Genomic DNA, 24919 nt, shown 5'->3' with positions numbered 1-24919 from the left:
GCCTTCGCAACGACTTCAGTTTGTCCGTGGCCATCCGACTGTTTACATCTATAGTGATAGAGAAGTGGGAGTAATTGTGTTTAACCTTCGACACCAAAACTATCACCTGACCATAATTAATTTCAATTTGCAATTTGCAGTTTGTATTAATATTTCTATTTATATTTTTAATTTCAATCTTAAATAATAAACATTGAAATAAAGACCTACTAAAAATGTAACTCAATATTTAAAAATGTCATTAAAATTAAATGAGATCAATGCATCTTTGGCTTCGTAATTATTATGCACTTATGATCCTAAGTATGGGTACCTTCTAGGGTATGCACACTTCGGCTTCTCGCAGTTTCTTGTTTTTTTATGGTATAAATTATATGCAAAATGCTTGACTTTAATTTGAGGCCATATTGCGTGACTGAAATGTGTTATTTGGAGAGGAGATATTCGGACAGCGTACAATTTACTGCACTTTTGTGGCTTTGGCCCATAGGCTCCACAAATATTGACTTGCAAACGAGCCATGTCATCGGATATGCGCTTTGGATTCTGTAATTAGTTGTAAATTGATAGAGAACCCAGGAAGCCCAATAGCTACTGTCCAGATGGGGAAAACTCAGTTCGAATTTTTGGCAGACCGGGAAATATTTTAACTCACTACGTATTTATTTTTGACAACTTCCCGCACTGGCTCATTAAAATGAAGCCCACATATAAACAGAGCCAAAATTTAGAGCAGAAATATGTAGTGGCAGTGCTGCTTTTGGCATATCTGGAGCACTCATAAATTTACTCCCGCATCTAGTCCTGCTCGCTTACCATTAAGCGGATTTTGAAAATTAATTTCCGATAACGGCTTTGCCCGGCGAATGAATGAATAATGCCGAGGCATTGAAATTTTAAGCGGCATTATTTGCGCATTTGCTTTCGCATGATTTGTTGCTGTTGATTCTGCGGTCCTGTTTTCCCGGCCCTCGGAGCTGAAGCCTGTGTGCTCCCGGCATGATTAATGGAATGCGCACCCAACACTCCCATCACACCCCCGGCCAGGATCCCCTCGAGCAGCACCCCGACTCCAGAATGTCCATTACGATAATGAGCACAGGCCGAAAAAGAAGCTCTGTTTTGAGTGGATGCAGCCCGAGTGCGATTACCCTTCGAGAGTCCTTCCAAATATGATAGAAAGATAGCTTCCCCCGAGAATACGAGCATTTTTAATACCCTATATGTAGTTGTAGTGGGTAGTTGGAGAAATGTAATTTAGAGAGAAAATACTTCAAAAATGTTTGAAGTGAAGAATATTTTCAATTTAAATATTTCAATATTTGAATCTTAATCTTTTGATTTACCAATTCCAAATTAAGAAAATTAATTTCAAATTGTAAGTAGCATTAGCTTTACAAACTTTTTCACTAATCAAATATTTGTTTAATGTGTAAACCACACATATTGCTAAATATTTTGGGCCTCTCATGCCGCCGGCACGTTGAAAAGTAATCAGCCGGAAAGCAGGTCATTTACTTTATTTTATGAGCACCTACATATATCAGCTGGATCACACTGGAACCGGCCAAATGACGAGCTGGCTCTTCCGAAGCTGCCACCCATAATTGTGCCAAGTGTCCGGCGGTGGTTCTAATTTAAATAAAAATTGTTCTCATTATATTCAGCATCACGTGCGCCTCGTAGGCATCAGATGGATTCGAAAATATGGTGCCTTCGGTGCCACCTCTTCCACCATCCGGTGTGGTGCCATAACACCATCACATCCCCCAAGGCACCCATCCAATATCTCGCCACCCCCTAAAAAGCAACGCTTGTTGGACAAGAAAATTGTTTTGGGTAACTGGGTGGAGGCTTATGACACGCCATATACAACTCCTCCATCCGGATCCAAGGAGCGGGAAGCAGGAGCATAATGAGCTGAGGAAAGCGCCAGGAGCAGTGTTGACAAGTCAGTTATATTTTTATACAAAGTTTTTTGGCTATATTGCAAGAGATTCTGAAAATTACCTATATTAAAAAGTAAATTGTAACTGGGACGTAATTTCTTATAAAAAAGCAAGTGTCTACTATTAATTTTGTATTATTTTTGAAGTATATAAAAATGGTTCTTTGAAGAAGATATATATATATTTTCTTTAATATTTTTAAGTATAATATTTTCCATATTATAATTTAAATTAACATCCCAGCTTTTTTTAGCTTTTTTCTTGAACTCGTAGCCATCATCACTAAACAGGAGCAGGATCCTGAGAGTGAGCTGAAGGAGGTGTCAGTGGCTGGGGGCACCTCGTTGACTTCGATTTATGTTTGCTGCGAGCCGACAGCCACCAAAAGTAAATTAAATTTGCGTTTTTTTTTTATTAGGAAGTATTTTATTTAATCGTACAGCCTTGTTTTCTGTGCGACGTAGAATGTGGGGGAGAGAATGAAAAAGGGTCCCCAAGTTGCTGCTTCCTGAGTACCAGGAGTGTTATTGTACCTGTTCCCTGATTATTTGCCTTGTTCAAAGACACACGAGCTTGGATTTTGAGTTTTCTTCTGTATGCTGGCATACACCGGAAATGGCAGTTTATTCCGTTTCCGTCGCGACAGACAGAATTCCATTGTCGCATAAATTGCGAATTAAACCTTAAGACCGGTGTGTGTGCGTGTGCGATGTGAAGGCAAATTGCGTATATGTGCGTCTCTTCAAGCGTTTAGCAGAAAATTAAAATCGTAGATGTCAAGGTGGTGTTTTTTCTACTTATAAATTGACTTTCATAAAGATGTGTCGGTCTGGAGCTAAATTAAAACCTACTCATCTGTTTTCTACTCTTCTTATTATGGAATAATGATGTTTTTTTAGAGGTGTGCCTTGTTTTATTTTATATTTTTTATAATCAGATATCAAATTCATGACACAGATTCCTATTTAATTGTCATAAAACAAGTGACACAGGTTGTTTCGCTTTGTTTAGTTTATAAATATATTCACATATATTTAAAACCAATCAACAATTATTCAAATAACCACAAGTACCAATGATTGAACAGGAACAAAATGCGTTTAACTCTTAATTAAGCAAAAATGTTTCTCTAGAAAACCACAGAACACATTATTATTATTATAAATTGTTTTCAAACCATTATAAATGCGGTTCTTAAGTGTCTGACCTAATTCTACCGATTTTATTCTACAAATTCAATTAAAGTTTAATTATGTTTGAACGATAATTATTGCACGGTCTGTCTGATGCTTTTCACATTGCGTATACGCCGGGTCTGCACTCAATTTGACGAGCAGACGAGTGCAAGTGCAAGAAGTGGCCACAATTGCATTTAGCCAAACTAAAAACATTTACGATGGGCAAACATGCCGTGAGCGTGACAGCAGGAGCAGAAAAGTCGGAACTGGCGGAAAAGGCTCTGGCGGCGGTGCAGACAAGTCGCTCCAGATGGCACATAACAGACACTTGAATGGCAAAAGTTGAAATTACAATTAAACACAAAGTAGTCGGCAGAGAGAAGCCGAGCAAAGAGTTCCAGCAGCACAGGAGAAAAGTATACATTAAGAAATAGCCATAAATGGCTGTGACCTAACAAACTTTTCATTTTAGCACAATTCCAACTTCTAAGAAAGTGTATTAATAAAGGAAAATATATATGTATTTATAACCAAGGTGTTCAAAATTTCAAGAAATTTCTTATTTTCTTTTATTAAACAAGATATCTTTCAAGAAACATAACTTTTCTTTTGGGAGTTTCAAAAATAAGGACTAAAGGGATAAATTTGTGAAATTCGTATTAAATATCCTTTTAATCCTAGATCCTGGTAATTCATTTCGTGTTAGATAGTTAAACAGTTGTCACTTTTCCAACTTACTTTATTCTTGAATATTATAATTTATTTACTGTATAAATATATAAAAATTTTTCCTCTGCATATGGAGGCCATTCCGCTTGGTCATCGGATATCCTTCTCCTGCTGCAGGAACTGCTGTTGCAAAAAAAGGGCAGCAGTTCTCTGACAAATGCAAACAACTCGACACAGTGAAGCCCCACGGAGCTGAGTAAACTGTTGGCTTAACAAATTGCTAATCCACTTCCACTTTGAATGCTTCTCCTCGTCGAACCCTCAAAGTACTGGCCAATTGGGGAGTCCTTTTAAATCTATTCGAGATTATGGCCCCGGAAAAATCTGCATTTTTGCTAACTTTTTCCTGTTTTACATCAAAGGCGGCAGCGGCAGCGGCAACGGCAGAATTTATCTAATTTGATTAAGATGCATTTTCCAAGAACACTTGAATGCAAACCAAGTGGATGAAAACTTTTTATTGCATTTCCAATTGCATTTTCTCGAACTCTAGGGTCGGCCATAGGTGTCTCGGCCCAGATTTGCTCGTAATTTAATTTCGCAAAACCCAAGACCGAGCTGAAATATTTAAATGAAGTTGTGTCACGACGATGATGAGTGTGTGCACTGCTGCTTCTGCTTTCATCTCACTCAAAGGTCATCTCAGTTGGCTTTCAAGAAAATTAGTTTTAAATTAATTAAAAGATTTTCCCATAACTACGAGCTGTGGCTCTTGATGGCGTTGGAAAAGTGCGGCGGCCAGAAAAAGGAAAGAATGGTAAAAGTAAAACTTGGATAATCATCCCAACCGCACCCTGCCCCGATCGCCCCTCTCCGGGCAGCTGCCTTAACCTCCGACCCAAGGAATTCAACTCACTTTTTAATAGTTCGCAAACCACGGAAGGCTATGTGAGTTTAAACACTGTTACAAATGCTTTTCCGGAGCCGGAAAGAGTGTATGCGTGTGTGTGTGCCCTGCCGCCATCACTGAAATTACGCAGCAGGCGTAATCCGGAAAACTTTGCCGCCGTAGCCGAGTTCCTTTCCGACTTTTAAATAGTCCTTGAGTATTTATTTGCATTTCAACTTTGAGCGGCATAATGTGTGCAATTATTTCAGCAGAATTAAGCATTTCGAAAATTATTTTACCTCATTAACTTTATTTAAAGTAAGTTTAATAACTACAAAGTCGTTACAAATTGCACAAAGGAACCCATAATACATAAATATTTTTCCATTTCCGTTTCGAGAGTTGAGAGAAATTCAGAAAATTTGACAAGCGGAAATTGTAAAATAAAGAAATATGGCAAACACATTTAAAGTTAATAAACAAATCTTCTTAGAGAAATCAGAGACAACTCGGTTCGGCTCGAATAACTATATAAATATTTTCGCGAGCATTTGTATGTTTGCTTGTTTTAGGTTGCAAAGGGAAATAAACCCGTGAGAATGGAGTTGGGTCTGAATATATACATATATCAGCTGTTAGCTATTTCATCCCCAATGGTCCAATTTTTTGTAGCGAAAAAGAAAACAAGTTAACAAAACTTTCACTAAACGTTAGCTTTTACTCTACCCTTTAAAGTGGTTCCCTTCGAATTAAACTTTTCTTACTTTTTATGAGAAAAGTTTGGGAATTTTTTGCAACATTTAATACTTTGCTTGTTATCCTTTAATACTTTCTAATCATTATTAGAATGCAATATCTATCTATTCATGTTAATAAAATGATTAAAATGTAGAATTGAAGCTCAACTTGTTTCAATGACATTAAGTAATGAACAACTATCTTAAAGTACTTTAATTATAATTTTATAATACTTATAATATTTATATTTTCTTACGGGAACATATGTGAATATCCCTGGTAATATAGATAGACTCCGCACGGGGTTGTTTTTCACCGGGATGGCATGGATTCATGGGCCAACCCCCGAGAAACTCCGGCACTGTACGGCTCCGCTCTGCAATCGCTCTACCTGGCCCCTGATTAATTTAGTCTGGGTTCCCGTCTCTCACTTTGTTTCTTGTTTTCTTTTCTGCCAGAGGTACCCACAGGGTATACCATGACATGTGTTCTGGGGGAGTGCGAGTGGGTGTTAGGGGTGGTGCCAGTGTTGCACTTCTAAGCGCCTCAAATTGAATGCAACGGGGACATCAGATGTCCAAGGTACATATATACATATATGTCCGTTAGCATGAACGTAATTAGAAAAACATTGGAGCACATGTATAGGTTTGTATCGCAACCAGGAAGTCCGAAAATGTATATAAAAAAGCAGAGTAATTGGAAAAGCCACGGGAAAGTCACGAGCGAAAAGTTACTTAGGTGAAAACATTTATTTAAAATACTATACAGTCTGTGTCGTAAATAAGACCTTTATATTGAAATAAGGGTAATAAAAAGGAATTTTTATGGATATATAAGGTATAAGAAATGATTTGACGACAAAGGGTATTTATAGGGTATTTATGGACTACTCTACAATAATTATTAAATGAATGAAAGTAGTATTATTTATTATAGTAAGAATAATTAATATATTAACTAATACTCCTCTTCAAGAAGGAACAAATAAAAGAAAATACAATGTCTGTTGGGCCTGCCTGCTCGTAACTCTCAACAGATTTCAACGTCATCATTGATAAAAAGAAAACTAAGGCTAGGAAACCCACCTAACGCAGTCAAAGGATGCTGGGGAAATTAAAGAAATCTGACGGATTTCCATTGTCGGCTTTTCCGCCCCTGTCTGCCTTGCAATTGACCGCTTTTGTGCTTGACAAAAGGAGAGGGACGACAGGCCAACACAACACAAAGGGGAAATGTGGCCCACAAAGGAAATTCCATTTAATGGATTTTAAATGTTCCGATTACTCGACCCTGAAGACATACCCTGTATAAGCATTCATCAAGGAGCTTCTAATGAGACATTAGTATTTGTTTACCAAATAAAGCATAATTATAATTAAGAAAGCCTGCAGCATAAACCCAAATGAAATGGATGACTGTATTGATTCAGAGCTTTGATTAAACTTTTTTTCTATAGAAATTATAATTTATGTGGCTCAAACACGCCAGTTTTTGGTGCCATAAGACATAAGATATAAAAGGGGTTTATATTAAGGAATTAATAGGAGAGGAAGCTTTTATTTTAAAGTTTGGTTTAAAATTTTATTGAACTTTACCTAGCTACAATTTTATAAACTAAATAAAAAGCTACTTTTGAAAATATTAACAGACAGTCTAATTACTTTATGATATAAGGGACATCTTTTACTCTACTAACTTCATAAAAAAGATTCAATTGTTTAAAGTTTCTTGTTTTTCATATAAAAACTCTTTTAAATTACTTAAGTTAGTACGACTTTAATGCAGCCACCTGAGTAGTGGAAAACCCCAACATTATATCGATCGATCCATTAGCATGGTAGTCCGACCCTAAATTTTGTTTTCATATATTTACAAATGTATGAGATGTTCACACGCAAATTACAAGAATGATAAATCAATTCTGACACATAGTAGATTTATGTTTGAGAAGAAGATTCATATGCTGGATTTCAAAGGCAGTTCCTCTTACTCTCAGCCAAAATGCACCACAGTTCCTTGTTGATTCTAGTTTTCCTTGGAATTGATTATCCCATACCTGTCGTCGGCGTCGTCGCCGGCAGTTTGGAAAAAAGCACCCCGAATCGTATGCAATTTTGGAAACACCACCGAAAAAACAAAAGCGGGAAGCAAAACGTCTGGCGGTTTCAGGCTGTTCTGCATTAAAAACATTAAAAACTGCACTAAGATCGCTTACCAAAACACATATGGATGAGAATAGAGCCAACTACGAGCTCTTATAGTTCACTTAGCGATGATTGAGTTCACTTGGCACTTAAGTATCTCTACAGAACCCTCTGGCTGAATCCGGAAATCACAACAGTTCGAGAATCAAAACCAGACAGAGCACGGAACACGCTCGTTATGGCCATTTGGAGGACCTTTGTTCGTTCACTAACGCTTGGAAAATTCAATTTTGACAATTTTCAAGTGACACTTGACGGCAATCCATGAGATACGATTGCGTCCATCCGATAGAACGATACGGCGACTACCACGAGGAGTATCTACAGCACACCGCGGAGCACACTTTCACCCACGAACAGCGACAGAAACTGACTGACAACCAAGCAACTTTGCGCCACCGGCCAGAGCCAAAATAAAGCCACGAGCGCACAGCCGAGCACGAGGCGCCAGGACACACGGCCAGGACTCCTCGTGAAAGAAGCGAGAGGCGCATGCCGCCGCTGGTGTGAGAAGTGCGTACAGAGAGCGCCGTTGCTGGTGGTGGTTTGTTGGACTGTCGAGGGGGTGGCTCGAGTGCTGCGGTGGTTGGGCGGATGGGTGGATAGGCAGGCCATATCATGTTGTGACGCCGTCTGCCGTTGCAAGATTCGCAAGAGACACAGCCGGTTGCCGGGGGGTGGAAAGGTTGTCGTTGCCGGCCAGTTGAACTCTCAAATAATTCAAAGCAAATTAATCCCAAAATCTGCATGCCAAAAATCAGTGTTCGGTCTCGATTCATTATTGAACAAAATAACTAGCACTAGTAATATTGCGCCGCAGATGTTGAGTGCAATAAAGAAAAAATAAATTACTATTGGCAGCGCAACCAGGAAAATATTTGAAATATTTACGGTAAATTTTTTGCAGCACTTCAAATCTAATATAATTAAATAAACCAACAGAAAGCCGAACAAATTAGTACAAAGACTCTGGAGAACCATGAATTCCTTGCTTAACGGCTTTGAACAAGGTTTTAAATGTTAAATAGTTAAAATACACAAAGAATAAGGGGTTGTTTTAGAGGTCTACCAGGGATAACTATGATTTAAATTGTATTGACCATAGTAATCGTTTGAGTTGTAAGAGATTTGTTCCCTGAACATATTAAATTTTTATATATTTAACCGACGATTCGCTCCAAGAAAAATTTACTACTATAAATGCAAAGTCAAATCTTTAATGATTGAAATAAAAAATCTGTTTACTTGCAATACCGATCTGCTTTCATTTTGCTGCGTCTATCCAAAAGGGTTTCGTGTAGAGATCCTTGGGCCTTGGCATTCTCCAGTTCCTTGACGTCGTTTTGATTAATACGCATCTTCTTGTCCTGGAATTTTTGAAACTTTTTACTGCGAAGAGACAGAGCATTAAATAAATTATCTTACGAAATAGGCTCCAACTTACACATAGTTCCTTTCAACTTCGCCCAGATCACCCTTTTCCTCCTTCGGCTCTGTATCGACGACCACGTCCCGTGTAGCATTGCTCCGCACTTTGCAGATCTCATACTGTCCCACCTTTTTCCGCAACGCCACACAAGCATCATCTTCCGGATCGATGGACATAAAGTGGCCGGTTTCCGACAGCAAGGCCATTCGTTTGTCCTTCAAAATTCACCTGTTATAAATCATTTATTTGAAACAAAGAGAACATACCTCAAAGACGGGTTCCCACTGTTCCATACTGCCCACAGCTTCGGATCGACCCGTGACCATGCCGTCCTTTTCAATTTTCAAATATTTTCCATAGCCAGATTTAAATGAGACCTTGCGGTCGTTAATAGGAAAAGCGGTGAAAATCTCCTCCGGATCGGGACCCTCACCGGCGTTATGAGGTGCGCCAAGGGTAAATAAACTGTAATTAACGTATTTGCAGTATATAATATACATTAGGGCACCAGTTTTTATGTATTAAAAATCAAACCATACCCGTTATCCAAGGCTTTCAGGTAACACCGATCACTAAACTCAATGGACACAGTGCCGGTGATGTCCGCCGCTGTCTTTGCTGCCCACCAGCCGCCGTGCTCCACGGCATCCTCGTCTACCTGCACCTTTGACTTCTTGGAAGATGATCCTGCCTCATCCTTCTCCTTCTTGCGTTTCTTGCTTTTCCTACAATAAAAGGTTTTTCAGATGCTGCAAGTTGCAACAGTACCAACAATATAACCTTACTTGTGTTTTTCTCCTTTTAATACGAGTTTCTTAATGCGTATATTGTCGTAATCAGACATAGTCACAGGAACCGCAGCTTATAATAATTTTTAAGCTCAAAAAATGTAAAAACACGCAAAATGACCAAGTTGTTTTGATTTTTTTCAAGAACAACAAAAATATATATAGGGATGACAACTGAAAATATTAAAGTATCGATAGCTCCGTGCAAGACCAATCGATGAACGACAGATGGAAAAATCCGTTAATTCTTTTAAAAATGGTCCTTTTAATGTGAGAAAATAAATATTTACTTTCATTTACTAATTTAAACTTTACTTGTTTTGTCACATTAATACTTTTATTCTTGTGGTTTTTAATAGTTGTTTACAACACTGTAAATAATACAATCACGAAAGCTTATTTTGTTAAATTAAACAAAAAGGTTGTACAATTCTTTCAGCTCAGATTATTTATCTTAAATAATGGCATAATAATAAATATTGGTTTAAGTTATTATTTGGTACAACTCTAAATATACATAATGCCTTTTTTGGGCATTATAAAAGTAAATAGCACAAACTTGACTGTATATATATTCGGAAAAGCATTGGCAGAATCGAAAAAGCTTACGATTTTGTTTTAAATAAATACAACAATCCGGAACGTACGTATGTATATAGGAATGACCAGTATATATATATATATATGGAAACCAAGATCTCTTTACATATATCCTTCAACTGAGACATTTTGCCATTGTCCCTGGAATTAAAATGAATTATTAATAAACTTAAAAATAAAAATTAAAATAAGACTTTACCGCAATGCCGAGGTTCCATCCAACGCCTGCTGGATTCTCCTTGGTTATCCCGCAGCGCCGACAGATAATGCCGTTCAGGGAAATGGCCCACACCTCAGCGCCCACGGAAACGGATCGGAAGCCACAGTGCTGCTCCGTGTGCGGCGGCACATTGGCGGCATTTGGTAGAAATTGCCAGTGTGAGCCCTCGGGGAAGGTCTTTGAGATCTCTTTTCGCACAGCCAAGCGCTGCTGGTTGTCCAGCGCCCAAATCCCAGCACGTCCAACACTTATCGCCTTAAAGGTAACGCCCGCCGGGGCCTCCACTTGTTGCCAGGCATCACCGCAGGGATTCTGCCTGCTGATGCCGTACCGGAAGAACACCATACCGTTTCGCGCCACAGTCCACACCTGACCTGTTGGTCCCATGCTTATTCCCACGAGGGGCTGATCGCTGGTTATATGCTCCCAGGCATCACCGCGCGGATTCATGGTGCACACGCCATGACGAATGAGGACGTCGCCGTTGGAGGCAATGGCCCAGGCCGTAACAACTGTGTTTTCCTCACCCTGGCCGCTGTCCACATCGTCGTCTAATACCTGTGAGTAAATCGAAAAAGTTTATATAATTTATGAATGGGATAATGGATAAAGCCTACCTGAAGGGCTGCATCGAGTATCTTCGACTGACTCAGTTCTTGCCAGGGACCACTGCTGCTCAGACGACACCTCTTCATCCATCTACGACGACGCACGCAGTCCGTGAGCTTCTTGTGGGCATGGTAGTTGGCTGGAAAGTCAATGGCATACTGCCAGCCCTCCTTATCCGCTCCTCCGGGAATGTTGTAATCGATCGCCCAATCTGAGATCCATTCACAGTGCGTCGATAGAAGCTTTGTGTGCTCTTTGCTGCGCTTCTGCCGCCCACTGGCATCGCTCCACATGTGCCGATCTGTGGGCAGGCTCTTGGCGGTGAACCCGCTGATCGGATTCCAGCGCTGATTCTCGTACACATAGTAGGTGTGCGTGTCAATCATAGGATTAATCTTTCCGGAGCCCTCTAGCCCTTTCAAGAACATGCCGCCCCATCCGCCGTTGTAAACCCAAGCGGTGTTGTCACAGGAAATACCCCAAACTACGTCTACGCCGCTGTTGAAGACTCGTTTAATGTGGCCACCCATCTGGCGCCAGTGCATTCGTTCCATGGAGACGATTAGCGAGGGACAGCGATATAGCACGCTGAAGAGCTTGATGCGACCGCTTACATACAAACGCGTTACACTCTCTGGATCTATACGATACTTATAATCGGTGTACACGGCATTGTTCACAATCATTAGGTAGTGATCCTTCAGAGCCCTGGAAAGCAAACCCGTTGCTCTAAATATTTGTTTACCGAATTAGGAGCTGCCTTCATACCTTATTTTCAGCGAGAATGTAGCTCCCGGTGCAAAGGCCATTTTATCATTGCGTATCTCATCCAGCCACTCAGATTCCTTCATCGAATTCAGCACTGTGGTGCGTTCGTTGAAGCGCGGGTTCAGGTGCAAGGCAATCACACGATGCTTCTCCACGCGATGCGGATGCACCTTAATGGTGGAGTGGGACTGCAGATCGAAACGAATCTGATCAGCATCGTCATAGACACAGCCGGATATCTCCAGTTCAGTGCCACAGGGCATTCTAATTGGGAAAGATTAAAAGTGTTAATCCATAGTGAGGTGAGATATTATTAAATTAAGTATTCAAACATATTCGTTGTAGACTTAGAAATTGCAATCAAAAATAATATGAGGGATTCATAAATACATTATTATCCAAGAAGGAAGCATAAGCCGAGGCCAAGAGACACTAACCAAATCCTACTTCAGGTATGTTAAGCCGACACTTACCCATTGTAGAGTGTGTTGTAGTAGGGCGTCTCGCACGTGGACACATCCATTTTCTCGACATACCCTTCACCCGGCTCTGTCGTCTGCTGTGTGGCCTTCATATTGGCCGCATCAAAGACAAAGACATCGCCCAGCTCGCTGGTCAGCCAGATGGCATTGCTGGCCGGCTTGCCAACCAGGGTGTTAATTTGGCTACACACGGATGAAAGATGAGATAGCCAATCCTCCATCTCCGAGTCGCTGGAGAATTGCAGCTTAACGGGTGAGCAGTTCACCGGCAGATGAGGAGCATGGATGGCAATTCTGGGGGCTCCCGCTTCACTGCAGGACTGCACGCACGTGATGTCCGATAAAGGAAATTGTATTTTCGTAGCTGCTCCGTCAGGGCTGAGCACCGTAAACGTTCCAGAGTCCCCGGATTTGGAAGCATCGCCGCCACTGCCGCTGCTAACCCATTCTAATTCAATGACGCAATCTTCGAATTCACCGCCAGGTCGCTGATAGCGGGCGTCCGCTGACTTTACCCAAGAAGAGAGCTCTACTGCCTTCTCAAACTTGGCCACAGTCTGAAGCTTGGCGAGCCTTTCCTGCCGCCGCTGCAGTTTGCTAAGAATATCCTTCCGCCAATTGGCATTCACATCCACTTTGCTATCGCTGGTCAGCTGCTCATTGAACCAATTGGGCATGTTGCTTGCATCCACGGTCACCGCACCCGGAGCCACGCAGCTCCATAGGATGCCACACTCCGTCCAAAATTGGGAGCCCGTGTGGTCGTCATCTTCGCCCAGAAATACATCTGATCCGTGGTGCGTAGAGTCCGATTCGAATACCGTCGAATCGCTCTCCGGATGGGCTTCCATTCCAACAACGGAACCAACACTGCGCACGGGCGACCAGGCGCGTGGATTCCTTAGCTGGGTCTCAAACTTTCCACTGATCTCGACCACATCCGCGGCAGGGGCACTGGATGCGTGCGAGGTTTCCCTGAGAGCAGCAGTTCTTTGCTTGTGACGATCATTCAGGTTGAGACTTCCTATAGTCGGTGGTGAATCCGCACCAAGGCGATAACGTTCGTGCTTGAGAAAGTTTGCAGTTGCTGCTCCAGGGCTGGCGCATGAGCCGGTTGAGCTGTGCAGCACGGTCTCTATCACGGCGCACGTCTCCACAACGCCTTTCTCCTTCTCCTTGGAGTATAGATTGGAGAAACTCTGGTGCTTGGAGCCGGGAGTGGAGCTGCTGCCGCCGCTCTTACGTGACACAATCGATAGGGAGCTGGAAGTGCGACTGATCTGCATGGGGCACTGAATTAAACGCCACTTTTTGCCGGTGGGATCGGCAGCGGTCACCCCAGACCGATGGTACAGGCACCGGTCAGCGGCTCCAACGGCAAAGACCTACGTGATAAATATTAATCTCAGCTGGACGTAGAGTATTAAACCGAGCAGGGACTCACCTGATCGTTAGCTGCTACTGAAACCGTGGATATGTTGCCGACCATTTCCACCCAACCCTTGCCAATTGCCGAGTCTTCGCTTATACCGGCAGCTTCGCCCTTAATGCCTCTCCTAAACCAGGCATGATGGTCGTTGGTCACGCACCACACGGCGTCGGTGCCGACGGAAACGTGAATTATGCGTAGGCTACAAGACGCCACCGGGGTCTTAACATCCAACCAAGCATCTCCCGAAAGATTATCCCGGGTAACTCCTGTACGCACAATCACCCGTCCATTGTATAGAACCGCCCACACCAAGCCTGTGGGTCCTACGCTTATCTGTGAGAGCTCACTGCCCGTGGGAGTGGGAACTGCGGTCCACCGGAGGCCCTCGGGTGCTGATTTGGATACGCCGGTGCGAAACATGGCTCTGCCGTGGGCGGTGATGGCCCAGACACACAAAGTGCCGGCTGGCGCATTGGGAACATTGGTGCCACCGATGGCAACGTCGATGAAGGGCTCCTGTGTGGGATCCTTGTGCAGTGGCGCCACAGCACACCAGCTATTCAAAGCGGCATAGCGCCGGAAACGGATCCACTTGCGGCGCCGCACATATGAATTCCATGATTTCTTAGCCGAATAGGAAGCGGGAAAGTCCAAGGCGTACATCCAGCCATCCTCGGGAAGCTGCTGGCCATCCAGCTCCAGGTCTAGGTGCCAGTCGCCGTCCCACTGCCAGGCCATCGATGGCAGCCGAATCTTGTCTACGCTGCGCTCCACACTGCCATCTACCGATGAATACCTGTATCGATCCGTGGGCAGCAGTGTCTTTGAGAATCCCTCTATGGGCAGCCAGCGTTCATTCTCGTAAGACTCCTCCCTGATCCGGATGGGCACGTCTAGGCCATGGACATGCACGTACACCTGGCGGTCTCCGCCAATGGCCCACAGGAAGTTGGGCACAGCACAGATCTTCTTGAACTCCAGTCCCAGGTAAGGTAGTTCGCGCCACGCTCCAGAGCTGGTGGACAGCGTGTAGACGCGTCCCTCGCTGCTGGCGGCGAACAAGTATGAGCTGGGCATGGTTGGATCTTTTACGTCTTGTAATTTTCTATTTCGTCTCACATCGTGTTTACAATTGCCAAAATTGATTTTTCTGCAAGACGGCTAGTGTGACCAAACATGAATCCCAATCAGATGTTTATTGTTCAATGTCCGTCAAATTAGTGTCGATGAGTTAGCGTCAAAATGGAACGGTGGGAAAATGGAACATAAAGGGGATCTTCAATTTTTAATTTATTTCGTAATTAAGGCACCAAATCGAATAAAATAATGTTTATAATTTTAATGCTAAAATATGAATTTACTATTTTTTTTACTGGGTTTGAAAGTATTTGAAATTTGGATATATTACAAAACAAAAAGCATGTGAAAAATCACGGTTTTCACGGTTTTTTTAATATCTCGGCTAATCAAAAGCGTGCAGCAATACCCGGTGCGCCAAAATAAAAGGCATTTATCGCAATTTTACCTTACCAAGTTTCAATTTCTTCAAGCCGTCGGGTTTTGAGCAAATCGTATAACAGTGATCTAACCTCGCGGTCGGTTCCATACAACATAGGGCATCCAAAATTGTAAGGCCTATTATTTCGATATACGAACGCGTGTACATATGCACGGTATATAGACTTATTAGGGGGAAAATTAACGCATATTTAGTGAAAATTTCAAATGCTTTTAACCCTCAGATTTCGAGAAAATCGAATAACAGTGGGTGGTGTATTTGGGCTTATAGCTAAGGCGCGAACTATGAAAATGGAACCAGATGGGAACCAGCAGAGAACCACTCGTTGAACCAGACAATGGAACCATGTTAAGAAAAATACTAAATTAAATAAAAATGACAAATTGTTGAATAAAACATTAAAAAAAGTGACTGCAGACAAATGGACATGGCTAGATAGACTTGACTGTTGATGCTGATCAAGAATATATATACTTTATAGGGTCGGAAATAATTTATTCACTGCGTTGCAAATTTTTGACCTGAAATCATATTACAAGGCAAGGGCATTGAAGCACTAGATTTGAGAAGCAAATTTTCGAATTAAGATTTAATAGTCTGCCCAATAAATGATATCGTTATTCTAAGCAATTTGGTAGGTGTTTCATCGAAATCCGTTCAGTAGTTTGGGAGAAATTAACATTTGAATTATTAAATTATATACTAAGGAGGCATGACTATGCACCCCTGGTACCCAACTGCAATAAATAAAAAGTTGGGATTTCTCAGTAAAGACTAAACGGATTTTGATGAAACATATATCAAAATGTTCAGAACTGCAATGCCGTCTATGGGACAATCTTCCTTTTGCATATGCTTAACCATAAAGTTTAAATCAAGTTTTCTTGTTTTTAGGCAGGCAGGGCTGGCGGATATATTTATTCTTCACTGGCGAAAAAATGGAAATAAATGAAAAAGTCGGGATTTCTTATGAACGACTAAACGGATTTTGACGAAACGTGGATCAAAATGTTCAGAATTGCGATCCCAATAATGGTACGATCTTTAGATTGCATAGGTTTTTAAATAAAGTTAAAATCAAATTGACTTAATTTAATGCAGACAGTGCTGCCAGATGTATTTATTCTTCGTAGGAACATTTATGAAAATAAATGCAAAAGTGGGGTTTTCTCATGAACGACTGAACGGATTTTGATAAAACAACTACCAAAACGCTTGGAATGTCAATTCCATTCATGGGGCATGCATATTTCATACAATGGTGTAAATGGTCAATAGGAATATTTTCTGGCGGGCTATTCATCGATAGGGTGTGGGAGGCGAGCCTATCGATATGAAGCCAGTGTTTGTTAACAAAAGAAAAAGAAAACGCTAATTTCTAAAAATCTGTGGGTTAGATTTAATAGAGATTTAATTCGAAATTTTAGAATCTTTTTCCCTATCGTTTGATATACCGTGCAGCTTGCACGCGTTCATTTAAGGGTGTAAGATTTTTGTAAAAGTTCTGGATCAGCGAGTGGTTCTCTGCTGGTTCTCATATGGTTCCATTTTCATAGTTCGCGCCTTAGCTATCAGCCCAAATTCACCACCCACTGTTATTCGATTTTCTCGAAATCTGAAGGTTAAAAACCATTGAAATTTTTACTAAATATGCGTTAATTTTCCCCCTAATAAGTCTATATACCGTGCATATGTACACGCGTTCGTATATCGAAGTAATAAGCCTTACAATTTTGGATGCCCTATGTTGTATGGAACCGACCCCGAGGTTAGATCACTGTTATACGATTTGCTCAAAACCCGACGGCTTGAAGAAATTGAAACTTGGTAGGGTAAAACTACTATAAATGTATTTTATTTTGGCGCACCGGGTATTGCTGCACGCTTTTGATTAGCCGAGATATTAAGAAATCCGTGAAAACACGATTTTTCACATGCTTTTTTTTAATATAAAAAGTAGTAAATTCATTTTTTAGCATTTATAAACATTATTTTATTCTATTTAGTGCCTTAATTACGAAATAAATTAAAAATTGAAGATCCCCTTTATGTTCCATTTTCCCACTGTTCCATTTTGACGCTAAGTCAGCTTTTTTTTCTTAATGTGGCATCTGGTCACATGTGCGGAATATTGGCGCTGCCATACTTTACGAGGTAAACGGCTGTTAAAATTTGGGAATGTGTGTTTTGTCGCGGAAAATCGTCGAAAAACTCGCAAGAAAGGCTCATAACGGCCATGATGATGTTGTGTTCCAAGCGATTTCATCGACAACATCGATTGAAAACATCGGTGTATCGACATTTAAAAAACATCGATAGTATCGATAGTGACATCGACGTTTTTGCAGCTCTAATTGACGCCAAGAAATTATACATTGAGTTTAAATAATATGGTAATATTCTAAACGTTTATTCTCTTAAACCGCCTAGTTGACCCCTGAATCAAGGACACAGAGTCACAGATTGATTCAGTGCCGGTAGAGATGTGAAGCAGCCCCAAATAAGGGCTTTCGGCGTGGCGATGTTCGACGCAAAAAGGCGAGCACGCGCAGGGCAGGCTGTCGCTGTCTGGTGTCTGGTCGGTCGTTTGTCGTCCGTCGTATCAGCAGCTGACTCTGGCAGTGGCAACCGGAGGGCCGACATCACGGACTCCCCGCACCGACACCAGCATCAGCCCATCCCTGGCCATCCGTGGGCTGCAGTCCGGAGCCGAGTCCCATCCAGCAGCAGCCGGTATTTCGTGCAATGGAGTTGTAAAACAACTCGGGGGCTAACATATATACATTTGTACAGGGTGCAGAACGCCCGTGCAGCCCCACAAACATACGAATATGTAGTGGACTCGTATTATCGTATATACGCTATATATATATTCAAATATATATGTATCCGCCGATGTCCTGTGCATCCCGTGAATCTACTTCGCTGCATTGCGCGAGTTCGGGGTGGTCCTAGGCATACCAAAAAAGCCGAAAAAAAACTCCCCTAAACGACGATTGAAACAAGTGATTAAACCCTATTAACCGGAACCTTTTCTCATCCCAAAAACAGTCAACCACACACTAAAGCCTGTAGCGAACGCTGGTACCATTGGAAACACAGTGGTAAGTGCGTAAATGCCCCTCCGTTACATTCATGTGAAATCAAAACGTTTTATTAACGCAGCGCATTCTCACATTCGGCGGACGGAACGGGACGAACACTCTGGGATTCACATCACAATAAGTCATGCCACGAGGAAAACGCCGAGCAGCAGATATTGGCGACAACATGGATGGTCAATCGAAGAGAGCCCGTACCAGCTATGCCAGCATACCGACACAACAGAGCAGCAGGTGAGTAGTAGTAGTGTGCAGAACGCTGAGAAGGGACTTGGGAGTGTATCACCTGTTCCGGGAACCAGCATTTACTGCCCCAATAGGGTGTCAATACGAATATGTAATAGTGATCGTCAAGTCCCTATACAGCTGACACATGATATGGGCTCGGGTGAAAATAGATTTTTCACCTAATTGTGATGAAATAAGTAATAATTAAATTGGTAGATTGGGTAGCAGCTAAACAATACTAAGCATTTCTTTAACAAATTTCTTTGAATAAGCCATGCGCATATTAAACAACTTTTATTTTGAGAAAAGTAATAGATAACGCAACTATGTTCAGGCCTTAAAAATTGCCCATTCATCGAAATACTTTAAAGAAACTTGCCTAATCATCGAGATAAGAATGTATTATTAAATTATTCGATAAAAGGTTTATAACAGAAGGAATAGCCATTATAACTATTAAGTCTGTAAAATTCGTTCCCATTTAAATTATTGCATTTATCTATTAATAATTATTTACTCGAGAGGAAATCAGTTTTATACCTAAATTAGATTTCGCACTTGCGGGGGAGTTTTGGAATGTCTAAACATATCTCTATTTTAATAAACATTATATGATAGCCTATAGAAATCAGTTCAGTTTAGGTTATGTTTATTATTTTAGACAAAAATTACTTTAATTTAGTTAAAGCCTTCAATCTCATCCCATTCCTTTTAAAAAATAAATAGGCTTTCAGCTTAAGCTGGAAAATATAACAGAAACGATTTCAGATCTTTACATTTTTAAATTATATAGAATTATAAATGTACTTGGCCAGACTATTAATGAGTTTTGAAGTACAATTGTTATGATAGAAAACAAACACGGTTGGCTTATATTACTTTTCTATTCTGTATAGTTGAAAACAAATACAGTTTGTTGCTGGACATTACTGCATTGCTATACCTTTGCAGGGCATTTTAATTTTAGTCATAAGCTTGTAATGTTGTGAAGGAATCATGTAGTAGTAATGAGTTTTTTTTTTTCGATAAATACTTATTAAAAAAATCCGAATAGTGTAAGGTCGATTTCAGATTAAATTTTATAATTCAATTGCCAACTGAAAGAGTATATAAGTTTCGCATTCCCTGAGATAGTTCCTTTTCTTGTTACCAGATACTTTCCGTCCGACCTTCAATTTAACTTATTAATTAATACTAATAAAGAAAAACTTAGGCTCAAGGCTATTAGGTCGAAAAATAGTTAAATGTACCGTGTCTGCATAGATATGGATATTATACTTACTTTCATCAGACAGGAGAGGTACTGATCAGCGAATATGTACACTTGTTTGGTCACGGCTCCCACTTCTTATTATCAGGAACATTTTTATTACCTTGCTGATAAGAAGATCAACACTAAAAATAAATATTTACCAAAACAATTGAAGGGCTTTTTCATCAGGCATCCAGTATTTATTTTCAATAAAACTCATTAATATTAATTCTAAACAAAAGCATTTTTAGTTTTTCATGCGTTGTTCATTCCCCAAATACATATTTCTTATTATTTTAATTGGCAAACCTTTAAATGGATTAAGAGATAATAAATTTGAAGTAGAAAATGTGCAGGAGATTTCTTTAAAAAGTATAGCATTATAGATGTAGATGCTTTTCGATACAAATTGCTGAAACTGGAGGAGGGAGCTATACGATTTTGGCCAACTTTGGTCGTTCGCTTAGAGATTAAGAGTTTGCCTTGGTAAATAATAGTTGTGGTTGGTTAATCATAATATATATATATATATATATATATTAACATTTAATAATCATATATGGTGCGGTATTATTTTATACATTTTAACAATATGGAAGACATTTGCATTTCTCATATATGTATATCTTTATGTTGCTTTCGATAATTTCGTAAAACTGCCGGGACAACTCCTCAATTTTGACTCTTAAAGTTTTAAAATAGGACTACAAAGGATTGCAATAGATCCAACAAACGTGGGGGATATGTGTAGACAACGATATGATCTCAAATAGTTGAACGAAAACGAACGCTTCACTTGGTTGCTTAGCCGTGCTCACTCCATCGAGCCGTACTGGACCTTCTTGACCTTAAAGTACCTGAAACGAATGCAGATTCTGTAGATTCTGTGTGTCTGTCGTGAAACGTTATCTCACCTCCATCCGCCGTAACCCGAGATGGTCAGCAGAACGGCAATGGCCAGGGCAGTTCCAACGGCCAAGGGCGCCGTCTCGTCGCGATAGGAGCCGGTGGCGCTGCAGTGGAAGGAAGGTCCCCACTTGCCACTGTCCTTGAACATGAAGCTCTGCATATGCATGTCCCGCAGATATAATTTGGCTATATGCCCCGACTGGTCGCCGGAGTCGTGCGGGGCGTACATGATCACAGTTTGCTCCTTGTCGCACAAGTAGGACTTGCCCACCGGCGTGGGGAAGTACATGGGCGTCTGGGCTGGTGAGGTGAGCTTGACATCGAGATTGGGGCGATCGGGGTGTTCGAATAGCCCGTTCGAGGAGGAGTAGGATAGCTCAAACAAATTTATGTACCAGCCCTCGCCGCCGGACGACTGTGTGTGGGCGAAAATTCATGCATTAGTCAATGACAATCAACCTTTAACCTTAAAAGTTGGGCTTGAGTTGTCCAGTGTACGCTTGGATACTCCCGATATTGATTTTTTCCCAATCATATTTACTTTTTGTACATGGGGAAGTGGATTTTACCTGCCCAATTACTAGTATTTACGCCAACCCACTCACCTTTTTAAATGTCATGGACAGGCGGAAGCCCTTAAAGTCCATGGTTAGGATCTCCATATTGGACTCCACGCACTCGCCGCTTAGCTGGGGATTATCGGGCATATACAGATCGGCCTCCACATCCTCGTTCAGCTTGTTGCGATACCTGATGCTGATTAATCCATCCACCTGCATCAGGATGCAGGTGATACCGTTGGTGGCATTGAAGCGGTACAGCGAGGTGGTGGCATCATGGTTCATCGACGCGGCCTACAAAATCAGGAATATTGGAAATATTAAGGACATGCTGGGAGACAGAGGACTTAGCTAGGGGATTACCGATGGCGACTTGGTTGTGTACTTGCTGACCCGCGGCGCCTTCGTTGACAAAGGGCCCAACTGCAATCCGTGGGCGGTGGTGGCTGAAAAAGCAAAGGTTAACCAGGCTTCACAGGTTGCATTGCGTCGTCGAGTTTACTCATTTTTCAGTCAGTGTGTCACAGCAACCGTCCTCGACAGTATCGATTTTCGGTACTCCCACCTCTTACATACGAATACGTATCCGAATCCCACGTCCCTCGCTTCTACTCACCCAGAAGAGCCAGTAGGGCTGAGTAGAACAGCGTGGCATTAAGGCCTTTGCCTAATCCTTGGAATGTGATCAGCGATTGCTTGAAGTCGGATAGGTTCATCTTCTCTAGCAAATCCTTTGCACTTAATGGGCACACAATTCGAATGGCAATATTTTACGCTGCTGCAGTCTTCTCCGCTCGAAGCAACTACGACGTGTTTCCTGTTTCGGGTCCTGCGCACAACTGCGGCCCATATAAAATCACACTGTTCCTTTGCTGTTGCCCCAAGTCCTCCCCACACCCACACCCAGTCCACCTTTCTCCCTCCCAATCCACTGCCAAGCCGCCTTCCCCTTATCCTGCTATGGGACTTCACTCTCACTTTTTCCCTGCGCAGTCGCTACTGGAGGAGATGTGCGTGTGCTATATAAATGTGTGTACACTGCAAAAAAAAGTGCACGTCAAATATAAATATACATATCGAAAATGAAGAGAGCTTTAAATTCTAAAAGGTTTTAATTAAAGTAATTCATTTAAATTTGTTATCTGATAACATTTCTCCCCAAAAGGAACCCTCTTCAAGCACGTTTTTATGAATGTTGCAATCAATAATTAGTGTGCGATCTTACGAAATGAAATTATTTACTCTCAGATGCATACATATATATTTAAGCACAGTTCGATAGCCTTTGTTCTTCCCAATTCGAATTGTCATAACTGTCGCTGGGCTAGCATTATTTTGCTACACTTCCCCGAGTGAGGGCCTCCGCTCTTGGCATTGGCCTCGTCGCTGCTCTGCTCTGCTCGGGGTCTGCCATGTTTACTATCGCTATTTTTAGGGGGCCAATACTCAAAAACAAAACCCCAGAGAAGAGGCAAGTCGAATAAAATAAACAAAAAGAGACCAGGCCACACGGCATTAGCAGCGACAGATTCGATTAAAAGTCTGCTGGTGTTTACTATACGTGGGCAGTAATATTTTCCTATCAATTAGATGGCAGAGTGTGTGATACATAAGCTTAATTGAATCATTCATTGAACACTGGTTGACTGAATCAAATCTATTCCTTGCGCTTTTCTCTTTCCCAGGCGCCATATCAGAGCGGAGGATGGCTTCAGCCAAAAACGTTGCTTAACATGGTTCCAGGAATACACCACTCCAGATGAACCAGAGACATTGGGTAAGTTGGAATATATTGAAATGTATAGCTAAAAATATAATACAAATCATATATTTATTGTCTTTTTTCTAGGTCCCGATGGGATGGAAAAATTTTGCGAAGATATCGGTGTGGAGCCCGAGAATATTGTGATGCTGGTGCTGGCCTATAAAATGGGTGCCACCCAAATGGGCTTCTTTAGCCAGCAGGAGTGGCTGAAAGGCCTCACCGAGATCGACTGCGATTCTGCAGCGAAAATGGTTGTGAAACTGGACTATCTGCGCAGCATACTCAACGATCCAAACTCCTTCAAGAGTATCTACAGATACGCCTACGATTTTGCCAAGGCAAGTCAATATTTTGAAATTATATAAGCAGGAGGGGAGATTGTAATTGTTTTTGTTATTCTGCAGGACTCGGATCAACGAAGTATGGATATTGTCACGGCCAAGGCCATGCTTCAGCTGCTTTTGGGCAAACACTGGCCGCTGTATCCGCAGTTTGCACAGTTTCTAGAGCAATCAAAGTACAAGGTGATCAACAAGGATCAGTGGTGTAATATCTTGGAGTTCTCGCGCACCATCTGCATGGATTTGTCAAATTATGATATTGATGGGGCATGTAAGTTCGATAATTCAACCGTAAAAATCAAAATTCATAGACATTAAATATTATAGTCCTTAATTTTTAATTGCTAACCTTTATATTAACCTTCTGCGTTTTAGGGCCTGTCATGCTAGATGAGTTTGTCGAATGGCTGCGCCTGCAACGGAGCCTGGCCAACTCCAGTTCTGGACCGTCCAGCTGAGAGATGCTGTATAGAGCCGCCTATTTCTAGTTCAACTTTTGGGAGCTCAGTGCGGAGGCGTTCGCGGAGGAAATGGGATGCGATGGGGAAATGGATGAGTTGAGAGATCGGCGGAACTATAAGACACATCCAGAATCACTCACTCACAAGCCCACACCACACACCATACCCACACAGGCACACACACTCACACACAATCACACACAGTGAAAAAAAAGCATTTGGAGAGACTGCGTACACTGGCAAAAGCAACCACTATGAAACTAAACTATTGATAATATATTTAATGTAATAATTTATGTATTAACGACAACTAAAAACTAAAACCACAATTTTCTACTTGTAAGGCGTCCTTTGAAACGAAAACAAAAAGAAAGAACAAAAAAAAAACATAAAGAGACAGCAACAAGAGCCAAAATGAGGGCAGAGCTTGTAAAAAGTAAACCCCAGAAAATGGATGAAACGCGATGGCAATAACCAAGAGAGACACCCAATAGACCTAATATCTAGAGCATGTAATTGAACTCAAGTAAACGAACCGAACCCTTGAAGATATCAGCAGCATAGTCAAAATCTCAACGTAAACCAACAACACCAATATTGGGGAAGTCGTAGTCGTTATTAAATCAATGTAGAAAAACAACAACATTTTGGGGACTATTTAATAAAATTATTAAGTAAAAAGCTAGCATTACTCAAGTGGTATTATTATTTAAATAATGTGAATTTATTGAATGGAGAAAATCATGGTTTTTGGCTGTATACCAGTATGTGTCTCTTGTGGGTTAAAGAGGTATTATCTTGTGTCTGGTGGTCTCTAAGAAAAGC

The 24919-nt window shown here is 41.3% G+C and overlaps 5 protein-coding genes across 13 annotated transcripts in view; 1 reads left to right on the top strand and 4 right to left on the bottom strand.

The window, feature by feature from the left end:
* gogo (thrombospondin-1 like protein golden goal) overlaps nucleotides 1-9016 on the bottom strand; it is a 29297-nt gene extending 20281 nt beyond the window's left edge. For 2 of the 3 annotated variants that reach the window (XM_086834268.1, XM_020945736.2), the window contains exon 1: nucleotides 7642-7744. The gene's annotated coding sequence lies outside the window, so the exon portion shown is untranslated. Of the gene's footprint in view, nucleotides 1-7641; nucleotides 7745-8875 lie in introns of those variants that run through there. The other variant, XM_086834269.1, reaches the window with a different exon arrangement.
* Nucleotides 8832-10038, bottom strand: FRG1 (FSHD region gene 1). The gene is made up of 5 exons (XM_020945730.2): nucleotides 9845-10038; nucleotides 9599-9784; nucleotides 9326-9524; nucleotides 9075-9274; nucleotides 8832-9019 (listed from the first exon to the last, which is right to left on the bottom strand). The coding sequence occupies exons 1-5, from the start codon at nucleotides 9901-9903 to the stop codon at nucleotides 8872-8874; spliced, it is 792 nt and encodes a 263-aa protein (XP_020801389.2). The 5' UTR covers nucleotides 9904-10038; the 3' UTR covers nucleotides 8832-8871.
* A 127-nt stretch (nucleotides 10039-10165) lies between these two features.
* On the bottom strand, nucleotides 10166-15164 carry Pex23 (tectonin beta-propeller repeat-containing peroxin 23). The gene is made up of 6 exons (XM_020945703.2): nucleotides 13971-15164; nucleotides 12518-13911; nucleotides 12045-12308; nucleotides 11285-11984; nucleotides 10647-11225; nucleotides 10166-10588 (listed from the first exon to the last, which is right to left on the bottom strand). Exons 1-6 carry the CDS (start codon nucleotides 15033-15035, stop codon nucleotides 10550-10552), a joined length of 4041 nt encoding a protein of 1346 aa, XP_020801362.2. The 5' UTR covers nucleotides 15036-15164; the 3' UTR covers nucleotides 10166-10549.
* SCCRO4 (DCN1-like protein SCCRO4) lies at nucleotides 12357-24782 on the top strand. 6 transcript variants are annotated; one of them, XM_020945707.2, is made up of 7 exons: nucleotides 12357-12496; nucleotides 18529-18581; nucleotides 18643-18812; nucleotides 23213-23304; nucleotides 23377-23630; nucleotides 23697-23904; nucleotides 24009-24782. In XM_020945707.2, the coding sequence occupies exons 3-7, from the start codon at nucleotides 18706-18708 to the stop codon at nucleotides 24089-24091; spliced, it is 744 nt and encodes a 247-aa protein (XP_020801366.1). In that variant the 5' UTR covers nucleotides 12357-12496; nucleotides 18529-18581; nucleotides 18643-18705; the 3' UTR covers nucleotides 24092-24782. The 6 variants fall into 6 exon arrangements, with proteins under 6 accessions (XP_020801366.1, XP_086690400.1, XP_020801365.1 ...); XM_086834274.1 differs by having other exon boundaries at nucleotides 18529-18585; XM_020945706.2 differs by lacking the exon at nucleotides 12357-12496 and adding an exon at nucleotides 17620-17870.
* Nucleotides 20237-22565, bottom strand: LOC110184621 (lysosome-associated membrane glycoprotein 5). Of its 2 annotated transcripts, none has more exons than XM_020953215.2 (5): nucleotides 22144-22565; nucleotides 21891-21973; nucleotides 21573-21821; nucleotides 20973-21382; nucleotides 20237-20915 (listed from the first exon to the last, which is right to left on the bottom strand). In XM_020953215.2, the coding sequence occupies exons 1-5, from the start codon at nucleotides 22241-22243 to the stop codon at nucleotides 20873-20875; spliced, it is 885 nt and encodes a 294-aa protein (XP_020808874.1). In that variant the 5' UTR covers nucleotides 22244-22565; the 3' UTR covers nucleotides 20237-20872. The 2 variants fall into 2 exon arrangements, with proteins under 2 accessions (XP_020808874.1, XP_086690399.1); XM_086834273.1 differs by having other exon boundaries at nucleotides 22030-22370.
* Nucleotides 24783-24919: the final 137 nt, after the last annotated feature.

The sequence above is a fragment of the Drosophila serrata genome, unplaced genomic scaffold (assembly GCF_035046125.1).
Source record: "Drosophila serrata isolate PLE 108 unplaced genomic scaffold, ASM3504612v1 contig_272, whole genome shotgun sequence".
Classification (NCBI taxonomy): Eukaryota; Metazoa; Arthropoda; class Insecta; order Diptera; family Drosophilidae; genus Drosophila; species Drosophila serrata.
Note: the sequence above shows the minus strand (reverse complement) of the source record. Positions and strands in the feature narration are given on the sequence as shown.

Bases quoted from the DNA above. Each gene is read 5' to 3' on its own strand.
- FRG1 (XM_020945730.2), bottom strand. From the start codon at position 9,903: ATGTCTGATTACGACAATATACGCATTAAGAAACTCGTATTAAAAGGA. The intron at 9,525-9,598 runs GTATGGTTTGAT...CGTTAATTACAG, and splicing joins CTGAAAGCCTTGGATAACGG to TTTATTTACCCTTGGCGCAC. The intron at 9,020-9,074 runs GTAAGTTGGAGC...GTCTCTTCGCAG, and splicing joins GAAGTTGAAAGGAACTATGT to TAAAAAGTTTCAAAAATTCC.
- Pex23 (XM_020945703.2), bottom strand. From the start codon at position 15,035: ATGCCCAGCTCATACTTGTTCGCCGCCAGCAGCGAGGGACGCGTCTAC. The intron at 11,985-12,044 runs GTATGAAGGCAG...TTTGCTTTCCAG, and splicing joins ACATTCTCGCTGAAAATAAG to GGCTCTGAAGGATCACTACC. The intron at 11,226-11,284 runs GTAGGCTTTATC...ATTTACTCACAG, and splicing joins TACTCGATGCAGCCCTTCAG to GTATTAGACGACGATGTGGA.
- SCCRO4 (XM_020945707.2), top strand. From the start codon at position 18,706: ATGCCACGAGGAAAACGCCGAGCAGCAGATATTGGCGACAACATGGAT. The intron at 18,813-23,212 runs GTGAGTAGTAGT...TCTCTTTCCCAG, and splicing joins CCGACACAACAGAGCAGCAG to GCGCCATATCAGAGCGGAGG. The intron at 23,631-23,696 runs GCAAGTCAATAT...GTTATTCTGCAG, and splicing joins ACGCCTACGATTTTGCCAAG to GACTCGGATCAACGAAGTAT.
- LOC110184621 (XM_020953215.2), bottom strand. From the start codon at position 22,243: ATGAACCTATCCGACTTCAAGCAATCGCTGATCACATTCCAAGGATTA. The intron at 21,383-21,572 runs GTGAGTGGGTTG...GCCCACACACAG, and splicing joins TGTCCATGACATTTAAAAAG to TCGTCCGGCGGCGAGGGCTG. The intron at 20,916-20,972 runs GTGAGATAACGT...CATTCGTTTCAG, and splicing joins TCGGGTTACGGCGGATGGAG to GTACTTTAAGGTCAAGAAGG.